The sequence below is a fragment of the Trichosurus vulpecula genome, chromosome 3 (genome assembly GCF_011100635.1).
Source record: "Trichosurus vulpecula isolate mTriVul1 chromosome 3, mTriVul1.pri, whole genome shotgun sequence".
In the NCBI taxonomy this organism is placed as follows: Eukaryota; Metazoa; Chordata; class Mammalia; order Diprotodontia; family Phalangeridae; genus Trichosurus; species Trichosurus vulpecula.
In genome coordinates this window covers 219,431,546-219,457,773 of record NC_050575.1, presented here as the reverse complement: position 1 = coordinate 219,457,773, position 26,228 = coordinate 219,431,546, and the positions used below count along the sequence as shown (strand labels likewise).

At 39.0% G+C, this 26,228-nt stretch overlaps 1 protein-coding gene across 1 annotated transcript in view; it reads right to left on the bottom strand.

The window, feature by feature from the left end:
* RASGRP3 (RAS guanyl releasing protein 3) overlaps positions 1 to 26,228 on the bottom strand; it is a 116,900-nt gene that overhangs the window by 55,988 nt on the left and 34,684 nt on the right. Inside the window, 8 exon segments of the mRNA XM_036751774.1 lie at positions 11,572 to 11,847; positions 14,390 to 14,506; positions 14,926 to 15,099; positions 16,521 to 16,668; positions 19,803 to 19,934; positions 22,622 to 22,684; positions 24,926 to 25,028; positions 25,275 to 25,471. Of these exon segments, the coding sequence (XP_036607669.1) occupies positions 11,572 to 11,847; positions 14,390 to 14,506; positions 14,926 to 15,099; positions 16,521 to 16,668; positions 19,803 to 19,934; positions 22,622 to 22,684; positions 24,926 to 25,028; positions 25,275 to 25,344 (1,083 nt within the window). The 5' untranslated portion in view covers positions 25,345 to 25,471.

The window sequence follows — 26,228 nt, the reverse complement described above, 5'->3', positions numbered from 1 at the left end:
GATAGACAGAGGTTAAGTCACTTGCCAAGGGTCACATAGTAGAGGCCAGATTTGAATTCAAATCTTTCTGACTCTAGGCCTGGCACTCTATCTACTGCACCACCTAGCTACCTAAAGTCTGCCTTACAGAATCAATCAAATGTACAAACTAGAGATGAGCAATTACTAGGCCCTGCTATTAGTCAATCAATCAAAAAATGCAAAGAGTGACGTACTTCCAGCCATTGGATGAAATTAGATGTCAAAATATATTGGGATTGGTTTGAAACTATTGGACATGCTTTTAGCCATTTTATAGCAGAGAAGGATATATGAACAGAAGACTTTCAGTTATTGCTTTGAAAGGTAAGCTTTGAGATCACATTAAGGAGTCAAAGCCTTTCCCCTGTAACCAGAGGACAAGATACAGGGGCTCAGAGAATGAAACCGAGGGAATTTCATATTCTTCCCCCAAATTACCATGTTGTCAGAGAGACTGAACAAATCCCAAACGCATCTGGGCAAAAGGTACAAGATGATGAACAGGACATAGTGAGGAAAGGTAGCCTTAGGGAGCATGGCCTCTTAGGGTGGAGAGAAAAGTAACAGCAGGACTCTACATGGGGTCAGAAGAGAGTAATACATATCATTAGGAAACTTCATGACAACTCCATGAAAAAAGAAAAGGACATCCCTCCACAAGGAGCTCTGACTTATCCTCTTGCCTCATTTGCTCTCAAAGCTTGAGCTCACTTTTCCTTGACTCTGTATGTATTTATGAGAGAGTATATCCAAGATTTTTTTTGGAGGGGGGGAAAGGTAATTAGGTCAGGCTAGCTAATTGATATCAACTGGTAATGAATGGGGAACACACCAGATGGGGACTTATGAACAATAGTGCTACTAGGACTCTTCCAACCTCTAGAACCTTGAAGGAAGAAGTAGTTAGCTACTCATTGGGGCCCCGGCCTGATTCAAAGTAAATTCAGGTAAAAGAGAGACAGCAGTAATACCTGGGGAGAAAAAAAAATAGGCATCCTATTGGGAGATTGTATTTCTTTCAGCTGGGCCCTGAAGAAAGTTAGAGATTCTTTGAAGCATATGTGAGAATGGATAGCCTTCCAGGCATTTGAGACAGATTGCAAAGATGCAGAAGTAGAAAGCACAGGATATTATGTAAAGGGAACTGCAAATAGCTCAGTTTGGCTTAGAACATAGAATATATAATGAAAAATAATTGAGATCATTCTGGGAAGGGACTAGAAACAAATTATGAAGGGCTTTAAATGATAGCGATGAGGCAGCTAGGTGGCACAGTAGACAGAGCACTGGCTCTGGGATCAGGAGGACCTGAGTTTAAATCCAGCCTCAGATACTTATTAGCTGTGTCATCCTGTCACCCTGATTGTCTCCAAAAAGAAATCCATGCTTTAGAAATATCAATTTTGCAGCAATGTGAAGAATTGATTCAAGAAGGAGATACTGAAGGCAGGGAAAGCAGTTAGGAGAATATTATAAGTAGTCCATTGAGCAACAATGAGGGTGTGAATTAGAATGGTGCTGTGTAAATGAAAGGGAGGTGAGAAATGTGACAGGTGCTATGGGGGTAAAATCAACAGGATTAGGCAACTTACTGGATAAGGAGAGGGTGGTGAGAGAGAAGAGTGACTCCAATGTTTCAAACCTGAAATGTCTGGAGGAGTGGCAGTGCCCTCAACAGAAATGGTGAAATTATGGAAAACAGTTCATTGGGGACTGAGTAGGAAGGAGTTTGGGATAATGTGTTCTTCAGACAGCTAGAACTTGAGATATGTTTGTGACCTCTAAATGGACTTGCCTAACAGGCAATTGGTGGTATAGAATTATAACATCAGGAAATAGATGAAAACTACATATGTAGATTTGGAATTTATCTTCAGAGATGAAGTTGAATCCGTAGGAGCTGATGAAATACCAAAGAGGGAATACTTGAGAAAGAAGTAAAGAGGGTCCAGGAGGAAAAAAATCCTACGATACATCCACATCAATGACGATTCAGAAAAGTAGAGGAATATTTGGCTGCTCACTCTAACATTGCTTTTCAATGTACTCTACGATAGAAAGTCATCTGGAAAAAATAAAATTGGCTTTGTATTTCATTAAATATTAACCTAAGACATATTGTGATGTCTGTGAGATCCTGAAGTTCTTTTGTAGAAAGTTTAATAGCAAGAAGACTGAGGAGAAAAAAAAACTGTCTGGACAGGTAGAAAGAGAACCAAGAGAGTGAAGTGTCCTAAAATTTAGGTAGGGCAGAGTGTCTATAAGAAGGGAGTGGTCACTTGTGTCAAAACCTAGAAAGATGAGTACTAAGTGAAAGCAGGTAGAGAGAGTGAAAGTCACGGAGAATGCCACGGAGAGAATATCAAAGAGGCAAGCTCCCAGGAGGAAAGATGGGATCAAGGGCACAGGTAGAGGGACTGGCTTTGGAAAGAAAAGCCACTTCTTCCTGAGACTGGAAAAAAGGACAAGTGACTAAAGCTATAGGAACAGGAAATAAAAGAATGAGATCTTCTGATGACCAGTCCAATAAACTACTTAGCCACCAATTCACACTTCCTCTTCAAAATGGCTAAATTTGTGTTGTTATTTTTAAGTTTATAGCCAGCTGATGTCACTTGAGCCTGAAGTTTTAAGCCTTTAAGTCTTGTCCCTTCATTCCTAACACAGCAAGATTTCCTATATAGTTCTTAGAAACACCAATGCAAAGTTTTATATAAAAATATATGGTTGACTCATATATTTAGATTGTGTCTAGAGCCTGATACAGTGCTTTGCACACGGTAGGTGCTTAATAAATCCTCATTGGGTCAGATTAACAACATTGTACCAAAATAACTATGTAATTGAGAATTTTTTATAAAGTTGATAGATATGTCATCGAGAAGAAGAGTCTGGAGCATGCAAGGAGTGCTTCAGATGACAGCTCTCCACATGGAGGACAACAGGGAGCCACTTCTGAGAGAATCATCATTATACGTAAGGGAAATAGCTTGGCTAGTATTCTGGGGATCATGGATAGATATCCTGTAACTCATTCTGGTTGGCTAACTTTGGGATCGAGAAGAAACTTTTTGATGTACTGCACAGCAAGAACTGTCAGTGTTCTCGAAAAGTCAGAAATGAGCTTGGGCAGCTCTTTGCTTTATCTTTTATGGGGAAATTCTGTGACTCTTTGACCTAGATAACCACTGAGAGAGCATGAGGTGTAGAGTGACCCTAGTTGAGAGATCAAGCCCCAGGAATCAGAAATCAAAATCCAGGCCAGCCCAGCATTGATTCCTTAGGGAGCCAGGGGTGAGCAGGTGTGACATTCTGGACCCATGCCAGTGAAAGCTGAACCAAGGACTCATCCATATAGCTTTGGGAACATGAATTTGGTGGGGCCAATGCTGTGTAGGAACAGAGCTAAGCTATTAGTCCAATCCACATCCCTCCCCACATCGAGGTGGTGGTGGGGCGCTATTGTGCCTCTGAGGTTTGGAGGGAAGTGTATTTTGTTATTGCTATATCTTTGAAGTAAATAACTCCTTGTAAAAGCTACTTAATGTTAAGTCATTAACTGGAACTACTGTTTGTTCACAAGCCTCTAACAAGGGGAGGGGGGAATATAGCCTATGGCTGTAGGAGAAAGATAAAACTCCAGCCCCTTAGGGCACCCTAGTACCCTGAGGGGAGATATAGCCTGCCTGGCCTTATAAAAATTGTATACATGTTACACATAGATACATAGCAGAGGTGAGATAAGAGTTCAGATTTCCTAACTCTCAGTTCAGAGCTTTACACTTACACCATCCTATATTCCCAGGGCAGAGTTGTATGAAAATTAAGAGTCTACCATATTGACCACTAGCTATTGTCCTATATCTCTCCTCCATTCCTCAATCAAAATCTTGAACAAGCACTTTCTCTCACTCTCTTCCTAACCATCCAGACTGGTTCTCAGCTTGGTCACCCATCTGAAAGTGCACTAGTCAAAGTTACAAATTCTCTCTCTTTTTTTTTAAAGCCATTTTATTTCTCCAACAAACTCTCAGCCTTCTGTTTGACAGGCTGCAGTTTTGTTTTGTTTTATTTTGTTTTGAATTTATGGAATAAAACAAGCATTTCATAACATAGTACAATAAAAAGATGATTGCATATGAAACTGCATATCTACTATGTGTAACTTGCTATCCCTTTCAAAAATGCAAACAAAATCATACAACAAAACTATTATGTAAATTTCTTTCTTTCTTCCTCCCCTGCCCTAGAAATGGCTACCATTAGACACAAATAGATATGTATATATGCATGTATATGTGCATGTAAGTATATAATACACATATACATATATACACACATATGCTTGTGTGTATATTTATGTGTGTATATAAAATTATTTCATTCTTTCTATTCATCAGTTCTTTCTCTGGATGCAGATATTGTCTTTATTCATACATCCTTTATAGTTAATTTGGGAATTTATAGTAGTCAAAACAACTTATTGCTCAAAGTTGTTCTTAAAAAAATATTGCTGTCACTGCATACGATGTTCTCTTGGTTCTGCTCATTTTGCTCTTCATTATTTTGTGCAAGTCTTTTAAATGAGAAGGGCCTGTTCTCAGTTCTCATCCTTTTTGCCCTATCTGCAGCACTGAACTCTACTGATGACTCTCTCCCTTCCTGAATACTTTCTCCTCTCTGGGTTTTTGTGACAAGGCTTTCTCTCTCCTGTTATTCTTTCTACCTGTTCCCAGTCTATTTTTATGGCTCATTACCTACATTATACCCCCTAACTGGGTATACCACAAGGATTCATCCTGGATCTTCCCTCCATATAAATACTCTCATTTGATGACTAAAACAACTCCCATGGGCCCAATTATTATTCCTATACAGATGGCTCTCAAATCTATACATCTATCCTTCGTGTATCTCTTAAGGTCTAGCCCCATATTTTGAACTAGATGTTCCATAGACCAAATTCAAAATATCCAAAAATAACCCATTATATTTTTCCCCAAGCCCACCCTTCTTCTGAACTTATTACTGCTAAGGGATAATAGTTTTCAAACTAGAAGGAGCCATGGAGCCATCTAGTCCACCCCTCCTAATTATACAAAAGAGAAAGCTGAGAGCCAGAGAGATCAAATGAATTGCCTAAATTCACACATATAGAAAGTATGCAAGATTATATAAATGGGAAAAGAGGGAGGGTAATCTAAATGGACGCATGCATAACATAATATGTGTTTGGGAATTAATGAGTAGACCAGTGTGATTGAAGAAAACACTGGCCCTGGAGTCAGAGGATCTGGGTTCAAATCCTGCTTTTGTCACAAATTACTCATGTGGCCCACTCACTTAACCTCTCTGGGTCTCAATTTTCTTATCTCCCCTCCAGGATTTGGACAAGACAAGCAAAGTCAAAGTTCACCTTTCTGAGTCTTAGTTTTCTTATCTGTAAAAGGAAGGTGCTAATCTAGATGCCACCTTAGGTCTCTTCTAGGCCTGAATGTGTGATACAGTTATCATCTCATTCCTTTTTCTAGGTCATACAGCTAGTTTAGCTTCCGAGGCAGAATTAGCATCTGGCTCTCAACTCCTATTCTAGTAATACTCTTTCCAGTATGCCATTTTATATCCCCAAATGTAATGTTTCCATATTCTGTTGCTTTAGAAGATTTTCACTATTTAATGGTTGATAGAGGGGCCGTACTTATAAATAAGTAAGGACTTTTGGCAGACTTCAAAATTTTTTCACATTCCCTTCTGGGTAACAAAAGACATTATTCATCTTTTTATGCATTTCCGTATATTTGTTGGTCTATATAGCATCTCACATTTCCAAATGCACAAATTCAACTAAAAGATGGACTAGTCCTAATTTTTTTTTTGGTCATCAGCCTACCCTGTCCTGGATCTTACAGAGGCAATACAATTAATAAATTCAACTTTCCTTACTGCTCAGATACTTATTTATTACAGGTTTGTTTGTCACATTTGTGTTCCAAAAAGAATTTCTTAATAGGGCATGATCTTTATCTAGATGAGAAATCCATCAGAATAAGCCATGACATATGAAGTTACGGTCTTGATTTCTCCAACAGCCTGACTGAATGCTTCGAAAACCAAAGCACTACTTTGTGGTTGATGGGCAGACATCACATGTGCATGTGGGTTTGGGGCCAGATTCAAGTTTCTTGCTCTGGACAATTATTCATAGAAACAAATTTACATGTGCAAATGATTTACTGATGCAGGTGTATGCAATTTGTTGGATTATTTTTTTTCTCTCCAACCGGGAGTGTCTGTGTGTGTAAAATATTGATGCACGATTTCAACCCCTGAGAAAAACAAGATTCCACTGGTTGGTTGTTTCTGTGAAACACTAAGGACCCCACTGGCATATGGGGCTATTCTCTGGGGATCTTATCCTCTAGTCAGCAAATATATGGTCTGGAAATCATTTGAGTGAATGTCTTGAAACCATAAATTTTAAAACTTGAATCCAGCAGCCTAAGGAAATTTACTTACATCACCTTGGCAGAGAAGATAAGGAGACCACTGTTTTAGTTTCCCATATAAAATCGTTGGAAAAAATAATAATACTTTTATGGGAGGGAGGGTGATTGAAGAACTGTGATTTCACTGGGGTTGGGAAATACCACCCAAAAAACAAAAACACTCCCTCTACCAATGCAGATCTTTTTTCCTGATTTTCTGGTACTTACAGTCTTTAGAGAGTTGCCTGGCGTGTGGAGCGAGTGCCCTACTCATGGTCAAATAGACAGTTTATATGGGTCTTGAATCAAGTCTTATTGACTATGAGGCTTAATGCTCTAGCCACTATGCTAAATTGTCCATCATCATCATCATCATCATCATCATCACCACCAGCACCACCACCACCTTCATTAGTAAGAATGAGGATACCAACAATGATTGCTGGACAGAACCTTTGCAATCACCTAATTCAGCCCCCTAGTTTTACTGATAAGGCATCTGAGGCTGATCAAATAGTTCATAGGTAAGCAGAGCTAGAACCCACATCTTTTTGACTCGATAACAAACTATGCCACAAAAACATGTGGGAAATGTAAAGCCACCCCTCAGAGCTGAGATTGTATAAATCCAATTAGGGATTTCTTCCCTCACCCAGTTTATGCAAGGGTAGGGGAATTTGGCTGCTTTTCCTCCATCCCATTCCCCAAGTAGAAGTGACCTTCAGAATCTGCAACATAGTACTCTAAGGAGGCAGAAGCAACAAATTGTAGGCAGCACAAATAAGCATAGAGTGTGGCTGAACAGACAGGCTGCATGGGGTAGTAGACGGTATTCTTGGAGTCAGGAAGACCTAGGTTTAAATTCATCTGTTGCTTTGCCCCAGGAGACTCTAAGCCTATAAATTACAAACAACTTGCTGATCTGCATTGGTAGAGGGAGCGGTCACAGGCCTAAGCCTCCCCTTCTTCCGCAAATGGAAAAAAAAATGAAAAAGATGAATAAGCAACGGGTTTTTGTTGGATTGAACTATGGTTCTCCTTGAGCCTGATTGTGTGATTTTCCTATACAGAAAGAATGTCAATGATGAGAGTAACAACAATAATTGACATTTATATAGCACTTTAAAGTTGCCCGATCATTTATATAGAATTTTTATAAAAACAATATTTGATTTGCACACAGCACTTAATTGATAGATACTTGACTGATTACCTGTAAAGTGGCTACTACAAGCATTATCTTCATTTGTAGATGAGGAAACCAGGGTTCAGTGACATTCTGTGATTTGCTCAATTTCACACGGTGAGTAAATATCAGAAATAGGATTTGAACACAGATCTTCCTGCCTCCAAGTTCATCACTCTGTCTGCCATGCCATGCTATCTCTCTGAGAACTTCTAATTCTGACACTTTTGTTTAGCGATCAATTCCAAGCAACAATTGTCCTTGCTAGCCTATAAATCCTTGAGAGAGATAGAAAAACCCAGTGTTTTTCTGGAGACCCTTCCCCTACTCCATCCCTAAGAAAAATTTGGGATTCCTGTAACACCTGGAACCTGCCTGAGTGTGCAGAGGGATAGAGGTGACTTTCTATCCCCAGTGACACTACATCCAATCAACTATAGCCCCATTGTGTGCTTTGATGTGCAAAGATGAATTACAGTCAGTCCCTGCCCTCAGCATCCTTTTGATCTAGTTGTGAAAATGAGGCAGACAAAGGCAGAACTACTATGGGCAGGGCAGGACTTTCTTTTTTGTCTCTGGCACTGACATCTTATGGCTGGAGTGGGGTGGGGTAGGGGTGCTTCTCTCACCCTAAACCCTGATATTCCTGGCAGAGTACTAGTGACCCGACTAGTGACTCTATCTCACCTGGACCTTGAACTGCTTGTCCCTCCCAGAATCCCAGATGACATGTGATATTATTTTTAGTTGTCCTCCTGTAGATAAATATATTGTCTGGAAACACTTTGAACAAGTGTCTAGGAGCCATACATTTTAAAATTTGAACCTAGCAGCCCAAGGAAATTTATTTGCATCATTCCGGCAAAGAAGAAGATAAAATTGTTTTAATTTCCCTCTGGGACTCTCAGTTGCCATGACTTTCTTCAGTCTCCCCTCGGCCATAAATGTGGATCGCCCCCAATCATACAGAACACTTAGGACTGGCTGAGAATTCAGGTCCATGGCAGGAAGAGACAAAAGTAAGCAATGAAGGAACAGTGCAGTGGCCACACACACACACACACTCACTCACACACTCACACACTCACACAGAGTAAAGTTAGCCCTAGACCTCCCCAGTCCCTGTTTTTCTCTGCCTTCTATTCCCAGCTCTATGGTACAATGGATAAAGCACTGGAATCAGGAAGACCTGAGTTTAAATTCATCTTCAGACACCGAGTGTGTGACCCTGGGCACTTAAGTTGCTGAACCTCTGTCTGTTTCAGTTACCTCATCTGTAAAACAGGGAAATAATAGTACCCGACTCCCAGGATTGTTATGAGGATGGATTTGTAAAGTGCCTTATGAAATTTGAACTGCTATTTAGCTCAATGATTATTATCGAACATTCTGTTATTAACAAACTCTACATCATGGTAGGGTGAAAGGCGTCACAGGAAATAGAGTGACAGGCCTGGACTCAGGAAAACTCATATTCTTGAATTCAGATCTGGCCTCAGACATTTACTAGCCGTGTGACCCTGGGCAAGTCACTTCACCCTGTTTGCCTTAGCTCCTCGTCTATAAAAGGAGTTGGGAAAGGAAATGGCAAACCGCTCCAGCGTCTTTGCCAAGAAAACCCCAAACAGGGTCATGAAGAGTTGGGCATGACCGGAAAATGACTGAACACCACAACACATGCCTGCTAGACATCTTCTTAACGTTCTTCCATCTTTTGCTCTTCACTGAAACTTTCCCTGCTTCCTCCTGAAGATGCCTGTATTTCTCAACACCCTCTCTAAAGTCCAATAGTCAGAGATATCCAGTTTAGTCTTCCAGACTTCTATCACACATCTTGGGAAGTGGCTCTAGTGGAGCCAGGAGAGCGTATGGTAATAGCACATCATGTGATTAGGGTAGCCATTAGCTCCAATCCATAGGGGGCAGGGACGTCTTCCATTGCTGGCTGAATCACCACAGTCTCTGTGAAGACCATCATTACCAGTGTGAGGGTCAAGAGTGGAAATGACCATGGCAGCGACAGCAACCAAGGAAGTACTCGCCCTCTCTACTCAGAATCCACACTCTCTATCCTCTTGGGTTACTTAATAAACATTGGTAGAATAGGGGCTTTTTTTGTACCCTATCACTGAGGGTGAAAATGGTTGGCTGAGGGCAGAGGGAAGTACTCTTTCCACTGATGGTGAGAATTGTCCTTCCCAATGGCATGGGAAGGAGGCCTCTGATCCCAATCCTGGTGAGGAACTGAGGAAGTTCTGGAGGTGGTATAAGAAGTGGCCTCATCCTACTTCCCACAAGAACAGAACAGGTGCTACCCACAGGCCTCACAAGATTTTGACCAGTACTATCCCTTATTTTCCTTAAGTCTGAAGTAAAGAGATCTATATAGCCTAGATCCAACTCCCAGAGGAGCCATGGTACCCAATAGATCATAAGATCACAGACCTTGTGCTAGAAGGAACCTCAGGTCATATAGGTCAACCCACTCATTTTACAGGTGAGGAAACCAAAGCCTGGAAAAGTTAAGGCCACAAGACCACAGGGGCAATAACTGGCATAGTCAATATTCACACCTAGATCTTTTAACACCAGATCTAGTTTATTTCACACTGTACCATACCTCTCCCTTTTCTCCTCTTCTAAACATACTGGAACTGAAAGGTAAGGATGATTGGGGCCAGGCAGCTGGGTTAATAAACCCCTGGGAACCACGTCCCTGTGGGCCTAAGTAAATTAATACTGGCTACGGTTTGTGGCTTCTTCCCTCAGCTGTGACAAATGAGGTTCATCCAAAAGTTATGCATACAGGAAGTTAATTCAGCTTCTAGGACAGGTAGACAGGAGATTGCAACCCTTCTCCCACTTCCGCTAACATTTTTTAATAGGACCTGTGATTTCATTAGTGTAAGGAATTCCCAGTGAGGAAACTCCTTCCACAAATGAATATTATCATCTATTCTGCTAAAGGTCAAGGGGTTTGCCCAGAGTTACACAGGGAACATGTGTTTAAGGAAGAATGGGAACTCAGTTTTCCCAACTCTGAATCCAGCTTTTTGTAGAGTATGCTAGAGGCCTCCAAAGTGGGGCCTACACACTTCCATTGAAACATGACAGGACCCCAGTTAGAGGGTAGGAAGACAGGTCACATCCCACCCTTTATACAATTGCCAGCTTCCATGATTGTTTCAATACAACTATACTATATTATTTACCCATTGTAGCATGACATTTCCCCACTTCACTTCCACTTGCAGCTGTCCCCCAACATCCCCCCCAAAAATGTGAAGGCTCCAAACCTTTCTCCTTCTGTGCTAAGGTCCCTCAGAGTAGATCATGACCCAGGCACCTGTACCAAGACTGAGTGTGCCATTGGTAACCTATCCCCCTCATTTTACCCACATCAGAGCCCCATAAATATGCCAAGTATTATTTTAAATATCTTTATCCTAACCTTTTTAATTTCTATTTTGTATATTAAAATATACGTAATGATTAGTATAATCATACCGATAATAATTTCTAAATAAATGAATAAATATTTGCATATTATGTGTATATGTATATACATACATAATATATACATATATGTATATGTGTATATTATATATATGCACATATATATATATAGAGAGAGAGAGAGAGAGACAGAGAGACAGAGAGACAGAGAGAGAGTGAGTGAGTGTGCAGGCTCAGAATTTGTTTATGAAGGTGCATGATTAAAAGACAAGTTTAGTGACCACTGCACTTCTCCATGATCTACTCAACATTTATTTATCTGAATTAAATCCATCAGCAAAATCAATTCTTGTCACAGAGCCTCATGGGCTTACTAGACTGAGGAAGGAAGGGCTAACAGACATAAATGTTCTCGATACTCACTGTTAGGAGGTTGATTAAATCCATGTTAGGTTCCAAGTGGTGTGAGGCGCTCTGGAGGGAAACCAATTCACTCAAGGTCACTGAGAGCTGGTGCATCTTCACAATATTGACTTTATGATCTTCAGTCCAGTCTGGAAAAATGACATGAACGGCGATCAAGTCTTTCAAGTGAACGCCCAAGATGGGGATTTTGAAGCCTTCACAGTCAGCAAAAGCTTTGCGGTAACGGCAGTAATTGCCACTGGAGGAGACGAGTTCTGTCATTTCATTCCAGTCCTGCAAATAGATACAGAATTAACATCTCCAAGCAGTGTCTCCTCCTATATCCTCTATGGTCATGTCTCTGGGGATGTGATGGCATGTTTTGCTAAGGAGTTCTAAAGCCCTCCACAGAGGCAGTCAAGATTTAGTCAGAATGGCTGCTGGGTTGACCTAGAAGCAAATAACTGAAAAAATGGGTCATAACCAATGGGACAACGACTTCCAGGAGACTGGGATTGGGATGCAAAATACCGTAGAGCAATTTAGATCTGAAGATCTTTCCCACCCATTAATAGGCCATGTGACCTGCTTACATCACAGGAAGCCTGAGTCACATGTGATGGGAGGAGCCTGCTGAGAGGAAAAGGAAGTTATGTCACAGGAAATGGAGAGGGAAAGAAAGAGAGAGAGAGAGCAGTTGTGGCTGCTAATGGCCACCATTATACATAGAGCTGAATAGTCTGTGACTTAGCTGTACTGTGAGTTTGTCTTTAGGAAGACCCCAGCAGGGCATCAAAGAGCTTTTGGGATGGTGAGGCTCCAGGTTGTGATATTACGTATTGAATATTTTACTGCTCTGCTAGATTGGATAGATGGCTTGTGAGATATGGTTCTCTGGTTACTTCTACCTTCTATGTGGAGAGTCTCATACACTTTGTGATACAGAATTACATAGGCATTTTGACAATTATCATCTACATTGTTATTATTGCCTTACTGATACAAATATGAGAGCAGAACACTGGCTTCTGTGATTCCTAGCACTCTGATTTATTATCTGTAGAAGTACAACTTAAATTAATGAAATGACACTTCTGGAAAATCTTTTCAATCGGTCAATCATCAAGCATTTATTCTAAGTACCTACTATCTGCCAAACACGATGGCAAGTGCTGAGAATAAAAATACAAAGAATGAAGTCATCCTTACTTACAATCTCTTTTTTCTCAATGAGGGAAAAATTTGTCTTTATGAATCTGGGGATAAATATAACATAAAGACCAGGTTTGGGTATTATCCTTCAGTTTCTCACATATATAATTTCTACTCTCCTCAACTTAGTTGTAAGTTTGTTGAGGATGGGGACTTTTCTTCTCTTTGGGCCTCCCATAACCCCTAACTCAGTTTGTTCAGTAGTGAGTCAAGAACACATTTTAGAATTGGGACACTAATACACTGTTGGTGGAGTTGTGAACTAGTTCAACCATTCTGGAGAACAATTTGGAACTACGGCCATTGAGCTATAATAGTGTGCATATCCACTCTTAGTGCAATACCACTCTTAGGTCTGTAATCCAAAGAGATCAAAGAAAAGGGAAAAGACCTATTTGTTTTATGTGTATGTTTGTATACTATTACATATATATATTATATTATGTTATAATTTGTAATTTATACTTATATTATATTTATTTATGGCAGCTCTTTTTATGGCGGCAAGGAATTGGATGTCAAGGTGATGCCCGTCAATCTGGGAATGTCTGAACAAGTTGTGGTATAAGATTGTGATGGATTACTATTGAGCTGCAAGAAATGAAAAGCAGGATCATTTTAGAAAAACCTAGAAAGACTTATATGAATTCACGGAAATTGAAGTGAGCAGAACCAGGATTGCAAGAATGATCAATTGTGAAAAGTTAGCTACTCTGATCATTACAAGAATCCAAGACAACTCATGAAGATCCATGATGAAAAATGCTACCTACCTCCAGAGAGAGAACTGATGAGCTCTGAATGTAGATCAAAACATTTTTTCTTTTAATTTTATTTTTATTGTTTTATTTTGTTTCTGGGTTTGTTTGTTTGTTTGCAATATGTACAATAAGGAAATGTTTGGCATGACCTCATATGTATGACTGAAATCAATTTGCTTGTCTTCTCAAGGAGGGGGAAGGGGCAGGAAAGAGAAAATTTGGACTGTTAGCAATTCTTTTATATGTACTCAGGAAATCTATAACGAAATAAAAAAAATTTATACAAGAATGCATTTTAGGTAAGTAAAGTGGAAGTTTTTATGAGAAAACCAGAATCTGGCTCAATTAGTCAGTTAAATGTACTAAGATACAGTAATAGAATACAATGAGAATTTCTCCAAATCAGGTGATGTTCATCTTAGCAGAAAATGAGAAAGGACTTTCCAGGAAAGAAAAGAATGGATGATAAATTTTGACCTTGGAGAAATAGAATGAGAAGGAAACCTTGACAATGCTTAAAAGAAATGAGACATATTGTACTGGGACACTGCATTAAAATTACCATCAGGACTCTATTTCCTTCTTATACTACTTTAGTCAGGTATAGTGTGACAAAGTTCATCCTCCATTGCACTATGAATAGGAGATGCTCAGAGGGAAGGTTAGCTCATCCTTAAAATACTTAATTTTCTTTTTGTTAAGATTATCTTCACAGAATAGTGCCAATTTTGCTCAATTTTTTCACAATCCCCATTTGCAGAAGAAAATAAGCCCCCCACAACAAATGTGTATCTACTGCCCATAAACAACAAGTTCTGGCAAACAAGTCTTTTGTTTTAAATTTGAGTAAATCCCACAAGTACCTTTGTGACTTCTGAAGAAAGATGAGAATGAGTCTCTTTGAGGCGGGAAATAGAACTATGGCTCAGTCCTCCCACCACTGCCATCAATGTATTAAAATTCTGTAGCTGAAGGAGTTTCTGAAAGACAAATGTCATGGAGAAGGGCTTAATAAATCCTTAATATTTGAATGAATGATTAAACAAACGAGGAACGCCTAATGTAATCATGAGAAATCCATTAGGCAAAACTATTATTCAACGTGTCTATAACAAGAATGTAAAATTTGTCTACTAGCCTTTCTCAGTAGAGAATACTCTGAAGAAACATTTGGAACAGGAGTTCTTAACTTTTTGTGCCTTGGACCCCTTTGGCAATGTGATCAAGCCTATTAACCCTTCTCAGAATAATTTTTTAAATGATTAGAACAAAATACATAAAATTAAAGTATAATTATCAAAATATTTTTTTAAAAGTTCATGTAGGTTAAGTATCTCTGGTTTAGAATATCTTGCCTTAAGTCTAATTACTAGACACAAAAAGAGAAAAGTGTCCTTACCTGGGCAACATTTATAAATTTAGTGATGACTTCGGCTCTTTGCTGTGGAGTTGGCTTGCTAAGAACCATCAATTGGACCCATTTAGAAATCCCATTAAATAAAGCAATGGATCTTTCCAGGGTTGGGTTATTCTCCAGGCAGCCATGAATTACATAGCTTTGATAATCTGTGAACTAGTGAAGGAAGAGTTAGAAATGCTGAATCTCACCGGAGCAGAATATCAAAATGCTTTTTAGACAAGAGAAGCAACTTCTTTGTTTTATCTATTTACCTAGCTATGTTTTGATAATTATGTATGAATCAAATTATCATTTATCTGTCATCCATCCATCTAGCCATAATTTACATCATGTTTTTTATATTCCGTAACACATTTACAATCTTGACATTTTTTCCTTAATATGTACAGTTCCTCCATTGTGTATTTACATAAAGGGTAACATAAAGAACATTAAGACTCTTACATCTAACAGACAAAAACCTATACCAAGAAAGAGGAAATTAATATCTTTTCAGGGGAAGGGGCAGCTAGTCAAAAATAAAGATAAAAATCTCAGTTAGGAAAGGCTAAGAAATGAAAGCAAGGAAAACTAGGGCTACTTTTAACCAAAGACTACAAGTTAGGAATGCTTTCAGACATTCAACAGTAATGCCATCAAATGTGTGTGCACCTTCAGATAATTCCTTGCAAGGATCCCTTGACTCCCACTGTGTGTCTGCCTATAGGAAATCCCTAATGTCCACTGCAAATGGGAGCACATTTCCTAGTGGAGGAAACCATCCTTTAGAAATGCATGCTTGTCACCAAACGCTCTACTGTACACAAACTGTTTCAGCAGTGAAAGTACTGCTCCAGAGAGCCCTGATGTCAGTGCCACTCAGGCTACAGTACAGAGGAAAGAAGGGAACTGACATGGTCACAGAACATGGGAGGACAAATAAAAACCGCCAGAGGTTGCATAAGAAAATGACTAATTGCAGAGAATTATGGAAGTATGATGATAGTAAATGAGTGAGTAGGCCCTTTGAAAGAACTGGACCCAGGGCTTGAGGAAGAAAAAAGAATGTAGAAAAGAGGAAGAAGGTAGTATCAAGATGAGTAGGAAAGCGGCATTTTGGTTCAGGGTCCTGATCCCAGGAAAGGAAAGAGCCCAACTTTGGGCTACACCCTGAAGGCTACAATTTCAGATTTAAGCCACCAACCACAATTAGACAGTTAACCCAAACCCAAACAACAAATTATTCCTTCCCCTCAAAGGAGCAAAAATCTAAATTTAAATAAATGTAGTTTAATTTTGAATGTCAATAACTCTAGAGCATATCTGAAAAAAACAAAATGAAAAGCAAACCAAAAAAAGTCAACTTTACTCCTACAAAGAAGATATTGAAAAAACGGGTGGAAGGTTAACTTCTTAGCCACAAACAATGACAGGATAATATTTCTCTTTGTTTCAAAGGGCTTGTTCTTGTGAGACTATGGGAAAGTTTCCAGGGGGGCACAGTGACAGAGGCTGCCAACTCTTTCAAAAAAATGGAAATGGTGTTCGGGAAGCTGGCATGTTATCCTTGGAACAGAAACTGTCAAGTTTCTTACTGAAATCCGTCTGAAAGATTTGTGCTCCAGAAAAGTAAGGTGCTCAGCCAGTTCAATGGGCTCCAGATGGTCGAACAGCAGACAAGCTTTTCCCTTCTTAGACACTTTTTTTCTCTGTGTGACTCTTCTCATCCAGTCATAGGAAGGACTGCAAGAAACGAAAATCTGGTCAATGTGGTCCAGGCCCATGCTAAGTTTACTGTACTCAATAGTTGTTGTTCTCTACGTACTTATATACGGACTCATTGTCTCCCCCAATAGAACTGCAAGCTTCTTGTGTCTCCATCATCTAATAAAAAGCCCATGAGTGCTTAACACCTGCTTGTTGATTGATTTAGGTATTTTGTCCAGATCACTGAACACTCCATCCAATGGTTATTAAGCCAATACGACAAGTAGGACGCATTTAGCAGATGACTCCCCAAATTTTTCTCTCTGTGACTTTAGCTGTTCCCTAAGGGGACTAGCCTTGAAACCACAAGCTAATCTATACCATACTCTGACTTCTGACCAACACACAGTATAATAACATTCATTAAAGAAAGTCACTCCAGAAATTGCCAAGCCACATGATAGGAGGCAGATCATGAAAATTATTATCTGGTTGGAATAACATGGCATCACGCCAAAAAATTCAGATTTTACTCAGCTCAGAACTAAATTCAATATGACATGTTGTGGTATAATGGACAGAGCACCGATTGTTCTGAGAATAAGAAGACCTGGGTGCTGATCATATCTCTACTATACTCCATGGTGATCTTAATTAAATCATTTCACCTCTCTGAGATTCAGTTTCCCTGTGTGTAAAGTTAGGAGATTGGACTAGCTGAAATCTATCAAAGATTCCTTCCAAATGGCTCTAAATATTAATTGAAGGTCTACTAGGCACAAAAGGTGCCAATGGCAGCCCTACGTATAAAGCAGTGAGTTTCTTATAGATCATTATTCTGGGACATGAAAAGTACCGTTTACCCTCAAATAATCTTCCTAACAGATTTGCCAACCTAGCACTGAAGTCGTTCCTTTGGATTAAGAGATCTCCTACATGTTCCTGTTACCAATGCAAAAACCCCTTGGAGGAATTATGGTTATTGTTATTAGTAATTATGGTAATAATCATGACTGGCATTGATATAAGTTTCAGGTTTGCCAAGTATTCCCCATGTCACTTGATCCTCACAAAACCCTCTAAGGTCGGTACTATTGTTACTATTCCCAGTTTGCAAATGAAGAAACTGAAGCTCAGAACAGTTTGACAACTTGCATATGCTCTCATCTAGCAAATGTCTGAAGTGGGTCCAAACTCAGGGCTCTGTCAACATTGTTAGCACCTAGTGGTGACCATGAAGGATGGACTTTGCAGGGACTAAACTCAGGGCAAATACATTTTTATGGAGATGGAATTTATGGGAAATAGCTAAGGCAGGAGGTGCCACCCACATGGAGCATGAATGTAGAGGCCTCAGCATGAAAGAACTGGGCACTTGGCCAGACATAAAGATGGGGGAGAAAAATGGCCCATGCTACACAATTTTGCCAAGAGGCAGCCCAGTAAGTCCCATAATATATTAACCCTATTAAATCAGATCAGGTCTGATCTGATCAATGCTCAAAAAAGTGTTAAATACTTCTTTATTCCCACTTTGCCTGCTTTGCTATAACGATAATTACTATTCATGCAGTCTTCTAGGGCAGGGATTATTTCATGTCTGTCTTTGTATCTCTAGCACCTAGCAAAGCTCCTAGCACATAGTAGGTACTTAATAAATGCTTGTTGATTAGCGCTAGAGGCTGAATTGGTATGTGACCTTTGATTCGATTCAATTCAATTGCACAAACTTTTTTAAGCATACTAGGTACAGAGTATTGTGAGATGCACTGGGAGATAAAAAATGTAGATAATATACTGTTCTAGCCATAATGTAACATGTATAGTCTAATCTGGGAACATAGCAAATACAATGCTAACTACAATACAAAATAATAAATAATACATAATAAAGATAGAAAATCCACTGCTTTATGAGACCTGGGAGGATATAATGAAAGATTTCACTGAGGAGGTAAAATTTAAAGGACTTGTAAAAAGTCAACAGACAAAAGGGAGCAGAAGGGCATACTAGGCAAAGGAAAGTGTCTAAGAAATGGCATAAAGTATACTCAGAGGACGAAGAATAATCTAGTTTGACTGGAGCCTAGAGAGCATTGTTAAATGCACAGTAGATATTCAATAAATTAATTGAATTAATTTGTTCTCAGTGAGGTAACTATATATAGACCTTAATTCTCTGTACCACTTAATTAACAAAAGTAACATAGATATAGAGTTGGAAGGGATCTCCAAGGTCATTTATCTTAATCCTCCTCGTTTTACAGATGAAGGAACTGAAGCCCAGAGAGGCCAAGAGACTTGTCCAAGGTCATTTAAATAGTAATTGGTGAAGCCAGTGTTTGAATCAGGTCTCCAAATCCTGAGCTCTTTTCAGTACATTTTGCTACCCCCTTAAAAGCAGAAAGGGATGATATATGCCTCAAACTTACTACTTCTCTCATGCTTAGGGAAGTACACTCACTACCATTTGGTCAGTCCCTTGTCCCCTAAGGGAATGATAATTTTGATGCATTTCCTGGCGTTGTGTGAGGATACAGAATGATGACCTTCCTCCTCTGCTTATTTTAGAATCCCAGCCCCTCAGCCCTTAACAGCTATGGTGGGGAGGGAGACAGAAAAGGAAAAGGGCAGAGTTCATTTCATTGACGTGTTTTTGTTCCCTCATTATTCATATTTCCCTAAGCTCAGTCTCCTTCCCCAAACACCTATCCGAGCATTCTTCTCTGTCACACCTTTTGCCATGGGCATGATTACATTTCCATGTAATCAAGAAGACACTAAGAGGGAAAAAGTTAACGCAAGTATTATTTGTTTTTCTATGTCAAAGTGCAGAATGTATCAATCAACATGTACGAATGTATATACTGCTTAAGCATCAAATGCATAATTAAAAACCAATCTATCCAGTTCTTAAGGGCCACCTTGACAGCATATGGAAGACAGGACTGACATTACTTACAGGTTCCCATTACACAACATAGATGAGTACAAGGAAATTGCATAGCCTACATCTTATAGCCTTGTCCAATGTGGTTGCTCTCCAAAGGGAGAACATTAAGTACAAGTCCTTAAATGATCTGTAATGAGGTTAGCCCAGAATGTCACTAGTAATCCCGAGAAGAGGTAATTCCTCATATTTGATGGAGGGGCACATGTGCCCTACTTACATGCTGGATATGTCAATGAGGTTGATATGTTTTTCATATCCCAGCTGGCTGGCTACTTCCTGAAACTCTTCGGTCATATGAATCAAACCAAGATCCAGATTAAATTCTGCTGGGAACTCCAGAATCCAGTATCTGAAAGGTATGGAATGTCAAGTGATAGTCTCAGACTATAATATTCTTTGGATTCTCTGCCCAAGAGCTCTCATTGAATTAAATGATCTACCTTTCTCTGTCTAATGTACCATATCCAACCTCCATTCCTTTGAATCGTAGATCAAAGTCCATTTCCCCCCAGTTTTGATAACAATTTTTCTTGATTTTCTTTCCTTGTTAGATTACCATTTTCTTATGAATAGAGAAAAATCTCTTATTTTAAAATTAATCCTGAGATGAAGTTTTCTGGATATGGTCCCACTCTCCAAGCATCTCCAACCTGAAAAAAGTAGACCACACCCTTAGCATCCCCCTGACTTTGATAGCGGAGTCTTTTGCCTTATATGAATCAGGCCTCTAGGATACTTCAGAGGTATCTTCACTCCCAGAGAGTGAGTCAAGTGCTCCTTTAAGTATTGTTTTGCCATTAGAATATAAACTCCTTGAGGGAAGGGACTATCCTGTTTGCTTATATTTGTACACCATTGCTTGGCACAGTGTCTGACGCATAATAGGTGCTTAATATCCTCTATCTATCACCTATTTATCTATATGACTTATTTCTACAAATTTTAGAGACAGATAATGAAGGAAAAAATCTGCAAAGTTTGGTATCAACACATACGGCCCAATATTTTAATGATGTTCTTCAGAGAATATCACAAATATAAGAAATTAAGCCATAGAACAATTCTGTGATTTTTTTCTATGTAACTCTACATATTTTGTGTAAAAACATATTTAATACAGAATATCAGTCAGATAAAGGCTGTCTCTACACAATGCCCATCCAAGTAGTTAAAAAATGAATAATTCAGTCTTTAGATTCTTCTGGTTTTGCATGATATCAGATAAACTCCATGATTGAATTCTTCCCCTATTTCCCACTCCAAAATGACAAGTTATTTTTGTGGTTCTTATTTAAATTAACACTTAATATATTTAAATAAAATTAAATATAACATTCAAATAAAATATATAAAAAGTTGGCCGGAGGGCCCAACTCCCAAGGACCTAGGAAAGAGGGCTGCCTTTTCACTGTGCTCCATGCTGCTATTCACCACAGGGCTGATGCAAGAGAAGGCATGGAATATTTTTGGAGGGTTCCAGGACAAGATAAAGGCCTAACTAAATGGGGATGTTTATCCCTGGTTTCCATGGTGAGGAAGTGGCCCTCTGGTTTCATATCCACAGAGCATGAGGCTTAAATGCCACAACCATAAGGTAGACATCCAGGAAGAATCACAGACAGAAAACTCTTTTTAGACAGAGCCACTGCTGCTGCTGTTGTGTCATTTCAGTCATGTCCAACCCCTCTTGACCCCATATGGGGTTTTCTTGGCAAAGACACTGGAGTGGTTGGCCATTTCCTTCTCCAGCTCATTTTACAGATGAGGAAACACAGGCCAATAGGGTTAAATGACTTGCTCAGGGTTACATAGCAAGTAAGTGTCTGAGGCCAGATTTGAACTCAGGAAGATGAGTCTCCCTGACTCCAGACCCAGCACACTATCTCACTGAGCCTCATAGCTGCCCCAGACAGAGCCACAGATCAAAGCAAACCCTTTGCTACCAAAAACAAAGAGGCCAGTATGGGGATGTGTACAATGATTTTTCGGATGGAAGGTGTGAAAGGAATAAATCCCAAGATTTGTTTTGATTTTCTAAACATGTTTTTACAACAATTTGACCTCCCACCTACCCACGGGCCAGAGAATTGGGATGAAAACTATTTTTCCTTAAATACTACATATTGTGACTAAAGATAGCCCTACAGCTGAAAGGGGCCTAAATGCCGTACAGTCTAACCTCATAGTACAGATAAAGAAATGAGGTACAGGGAAGTTAAGCGATTTGCCTAAGGTCACCCAGGTAGTAAGCAACAGAGCCAGGATTTGAATTTCTGTCTTTTGACTCCAAATTCAGTAGTCTCTTGTCCGAGCCAAATAACAGCAATAAAAATACTTTTTTAAAGTAACAAACCTAAATAGGCCATGATATTAATGGAGATCCTGTTGTAATTCCAAGTAGAAAAAAATTTTACTAAGTCATTTAGTCAACTAGCATTTATTCAGCACCTACTACATTCTAAGCACTATGTTAAACACTGGGGCTACAAAGAAAGGCACAAAAAAAAAGTCTCAGCTGGTCACAAGATGTATCATAGTCTAATGGGGGAGAGACAGCACTCAAACAATTATGTACAAGTACAAATTAGGGTTGGTCTCAGAGGGAAGGCATTAAAATTAAAGAGGCCTGGAAAAGGCTTCTTGCAGAAGATGGGACTTTAGGAGAGATGTGAAGGAAGCCAAGGAAATCAGAGGCAGAGATAAAGAAGAGCATTCTAGGCACGGGGGACAGTCAGTGAAAACTGTTGAACTGGAAAATGGAGAGTCATGTGTGAGGAACAGCAAGGAGGCCAGTGACACTAGATCCTAGGGTATCTGGAAGGAAGGATGGTTTAAGGAGACTAGAATGGGAGGAAAGGGTCAGGTTATGAAGGCTCCTTCCTTATTTCTGCTTCCTTTATATGTGCTCCAAAGATGACGTTTAGACTTCAGCCCACAGTTCCCTTAAGCTGCACCTAAATTTATGAACCCAATAGGAATTCTCTGGCTTTCCAGAATTAGAGACAAAAGCACTGGGAAATTTAAAGTAATACTTACCTCATGAAGTAGCAGACCTTTAGGCGGAATTCATCACATCCTTCCCCACAAGCATCACGGTACGTAGGTTTGTTAATGAAAATAATAACAGTTCATATTTCCATTGTGTTTTAAGGTTACAGATTTTTCACAATATGTCATTTGTGCTTCACAATAACCCTATAAGGTTAGTAGGGAAAGTGGCATTATCCCCATTTTATAGGTTAAGAGTAAAAGACTCTGAGAAATGATGTGTTTCATCCAATCTTACAGAGCTGGTAAAAGGTAGAGCCCAGATTTGGAGCAAGCTCTTTTCAAAATCTCACACTGACTTAAGCGTATTTTTATCCAACTTTAGCTTGATTTATTCCACAGAGTTTTTAGGTGGTTGTCCAATTATGTATCATCTCCTACTCCATCAGGGATCACCCAAGATCTCTCAGTTGTGAGCCAAGCTGAAATCGGTTTCAAACAGTCCATGCCTCTGGCTCAACTCCAGTTCTAACAAATCAGCTAATCTAGGGTGTGAGAAAAGACTGCTATCCAACCAAAACAAAGAGTTAAAAAATGAAAAAAATGCTGGAGGTATACCTGTGATAATTTAGTTCACACTGATAACAGTATTTTTACCTTCACTGAGAAAACAGGGCATCTGGTATTTAAAACATGCTGCAGATAATCTATAAGATTGACAAACCAGATGGGAAATGGAGAATTGACTATATTTTCAAACACAAGCTCAGCTAAAAATGCAAACTTGTTTTAATAACAAAGAAGGGGAGGGGTATATAAAATAATTGTGCATATAGGATAAAGAGGGGGAAGGAGGAAGGAAAATGGGAGGGAGTAAGTATTTATTAAGTTCCTACTATGTACCAGGAACTGTGCCAAGTGCTTTACAAATATTACCTCATTTGATGGCAGCTAGGTGGCAAACTAGGTGGCAAATAGTACTGGGCCCAAAGTCAGGAAAAACCTGAGATCAAATCCAGCCTCAGACCCTTACTAGCTGTATGACCCTGGACAAATAACTTTACCTCTCAGCCTGTTTTCCCAGCTGTAAAATGGGGATATTTAATAATAGCACCTATCTCACAGAGTTGTTGTAAGGTTCAAATGAGATATTCAGGATAAATGTTCCTTGTGAGCACAATTGCCTATAAATGAAACAACTCTGCTTTTAAGTATCCCAAGCATAAATGAGTTGTGCTATCAGGTAACTGATAAAAGGGTAATTAGATTCAATGTTCTGGAAATTCCTGTTCATTTGTGGTCTTAGAATGCTTTCAATCCCTTGGGTTCTAGTACTATATTCCAGATATTAGGAGATGACATTTATATAGCACTTCGAGGCTTATAAACCACTACACCCATTTTATAGATGAGGAAATTGAGGTCCAGGGATGTTATGAATTGCCTATGGTCACAATCAAACAATAAGCTTATAAGTAATAGAAGCAGGGTTTGAACCCAGGTATCTCCTCACTCTAAGTTCAATATTTTTACCCCTCTACCATACTGCTTCCCTGGAAAAATTTTGCAATAAAAATTAATACGTATATGAGACAGCTATACACTTTGACTAAAAGAAGATCATAAAGCCCTGAGAGGCAGCATGGAAAGAAAATTAAAATGTATACAAAGCAACTACATTTATGATAGGCAGTGAGGATACAAAGTGGAATCAAGAACATCTGGTTCAAATCCTGCTTCTGACATCCTGGGCAAGTCACTTAACTGTCAGTGCTGGAGGCGCTGTACATACACACACACACACACACACACACACTTTATAATACATAAATTATATGTAATATCAAGAATATATTAATAAAGAACATAACATGGAATGTACATTACATATATTATCTATATATAAACGTGTGTGTGTGTGTGTGTGTGTGTTTATACACTCATACATATACCCTACTTCCTTTCCTCTAATCATGACCCTTAATGAAATCAACTGAACAATGGTGTTCCCTCTTTGCAGACAATAATACATTTAAGTACAAGACAGGATGAGTTATAAATTTAGCTACTGTTTCATCATTTCACCATTTTACATGTTAATCTCTAAGGAAATCTAGAGCTAAACCAACCAGATTGAAAAAAGCAAACAAATTCAATCCATTACCCAATTGGCCTGTTTAAACTGAATATCCAAGTGCATACACAAAACAGCTGGATGACTGACTAAAGTTTTCTGTTTTAGTCATGACATCTTTGTGTTAGTTAGACATAGTCAATGCCCAAATGCATCACTGATAATGTATTTGTTATACTGCCAAGGCCTAGTGAGAAAGACACAATTGGCAAAGATATATTGAGAGAAGTTTTCCCGCCAGCTCAGTGGATGATAGATACCATCGGTGCATCAAAAGAACGATTCTTGGCAAATAACTGTTGCTCAGTTCTCCCCTGTCATCTGCAAAACAAAAATAGAAGTTTCAAGAAGGTACTCTAGTATTTTCCTCATTTCCTTCTCTTTCTCCCATAGCCACAGCATGTTATATCAGTAGAGAAAGATCTTGCCTAGTACCCATAATACTACTTTTTTAACCTGCCATTTTTCTAGTATTCCCCATCAAGCTGAATAAGCCCCAGTCTTCTAGTTTAATGCCGATGCTAATGAGACACTTCTGTGTGAAATGAGATGAGAAGAGGCTCCTACCAAACATTTCGATGCATGTGCTCAACAATTCATCCAATGTCGCTGCTTTACCAAGTGTACTTGACCCCATTGTTCTTAAGCCGTTGTCAAAGAATTAGAGACATTTTCAGCAAGAGGAAGACCATTTCCATAATGATAGAAGTGAGCGCCATTAGCAGTCAAGGGAAGGCTTCATTTTTAGGTGTACTTCAGGAAAACTGGTGAGACAAGATATAGAATAAAATATCATCTTTAAATATATGAAATACATAATACTCAGTAATAGACCATACAATTGGCCCAAGGTTCTTTACAAAAAATCATTGTGTCTCCCTGTAAAATAAATACCAAGTCGGCAAAGCCTATTTTGACCAAAATCATAATAATGGACTTCTATTGTTTTGTCCCTTTTCTCAAAGACAATGCCTGGTACCTTAAGACCACAGAAATCTCTTTCCCTATGTCAAAAGCCTTTTGTGGCTGAGATTTTGTCATAGTTTTGTACAATGTACAAACATACATTGTTTGTACTTTCTTAATTTTCCTTAATGCAGGCATGATACTTAAAGAATATAGCCAACATAATTTCATTTGGTATATAGTATACTATAATAGTGATTATCTAGGGAAAATAGCTATTTTTTATGGAGGCAAGATTAAAATGACTAATCAACTCATGTATAAAGAAGTAAAAATTGAAGGAAAAAAAAAACCTAACTTTGTTTTTATTCCTACATTTTCTGAAGTGACAGAGTTCAATTATTTCCCTTTTCTGTCTTTGCTCCAACCATCTCTTGCCCCTCTCCCCTGTCCACATACACGTAGGCTTATATATTGTCATCCTTTTGTCTCCTAGTTCAACATGAGAAAAATCACTTCTTTTCCACTCAGATCAGATTGGGTGTGGACCACAGACCATTGAGGATAGAAAAAGGAAGAAACAGTTATATACTATATATAGACTATATCTCTGAT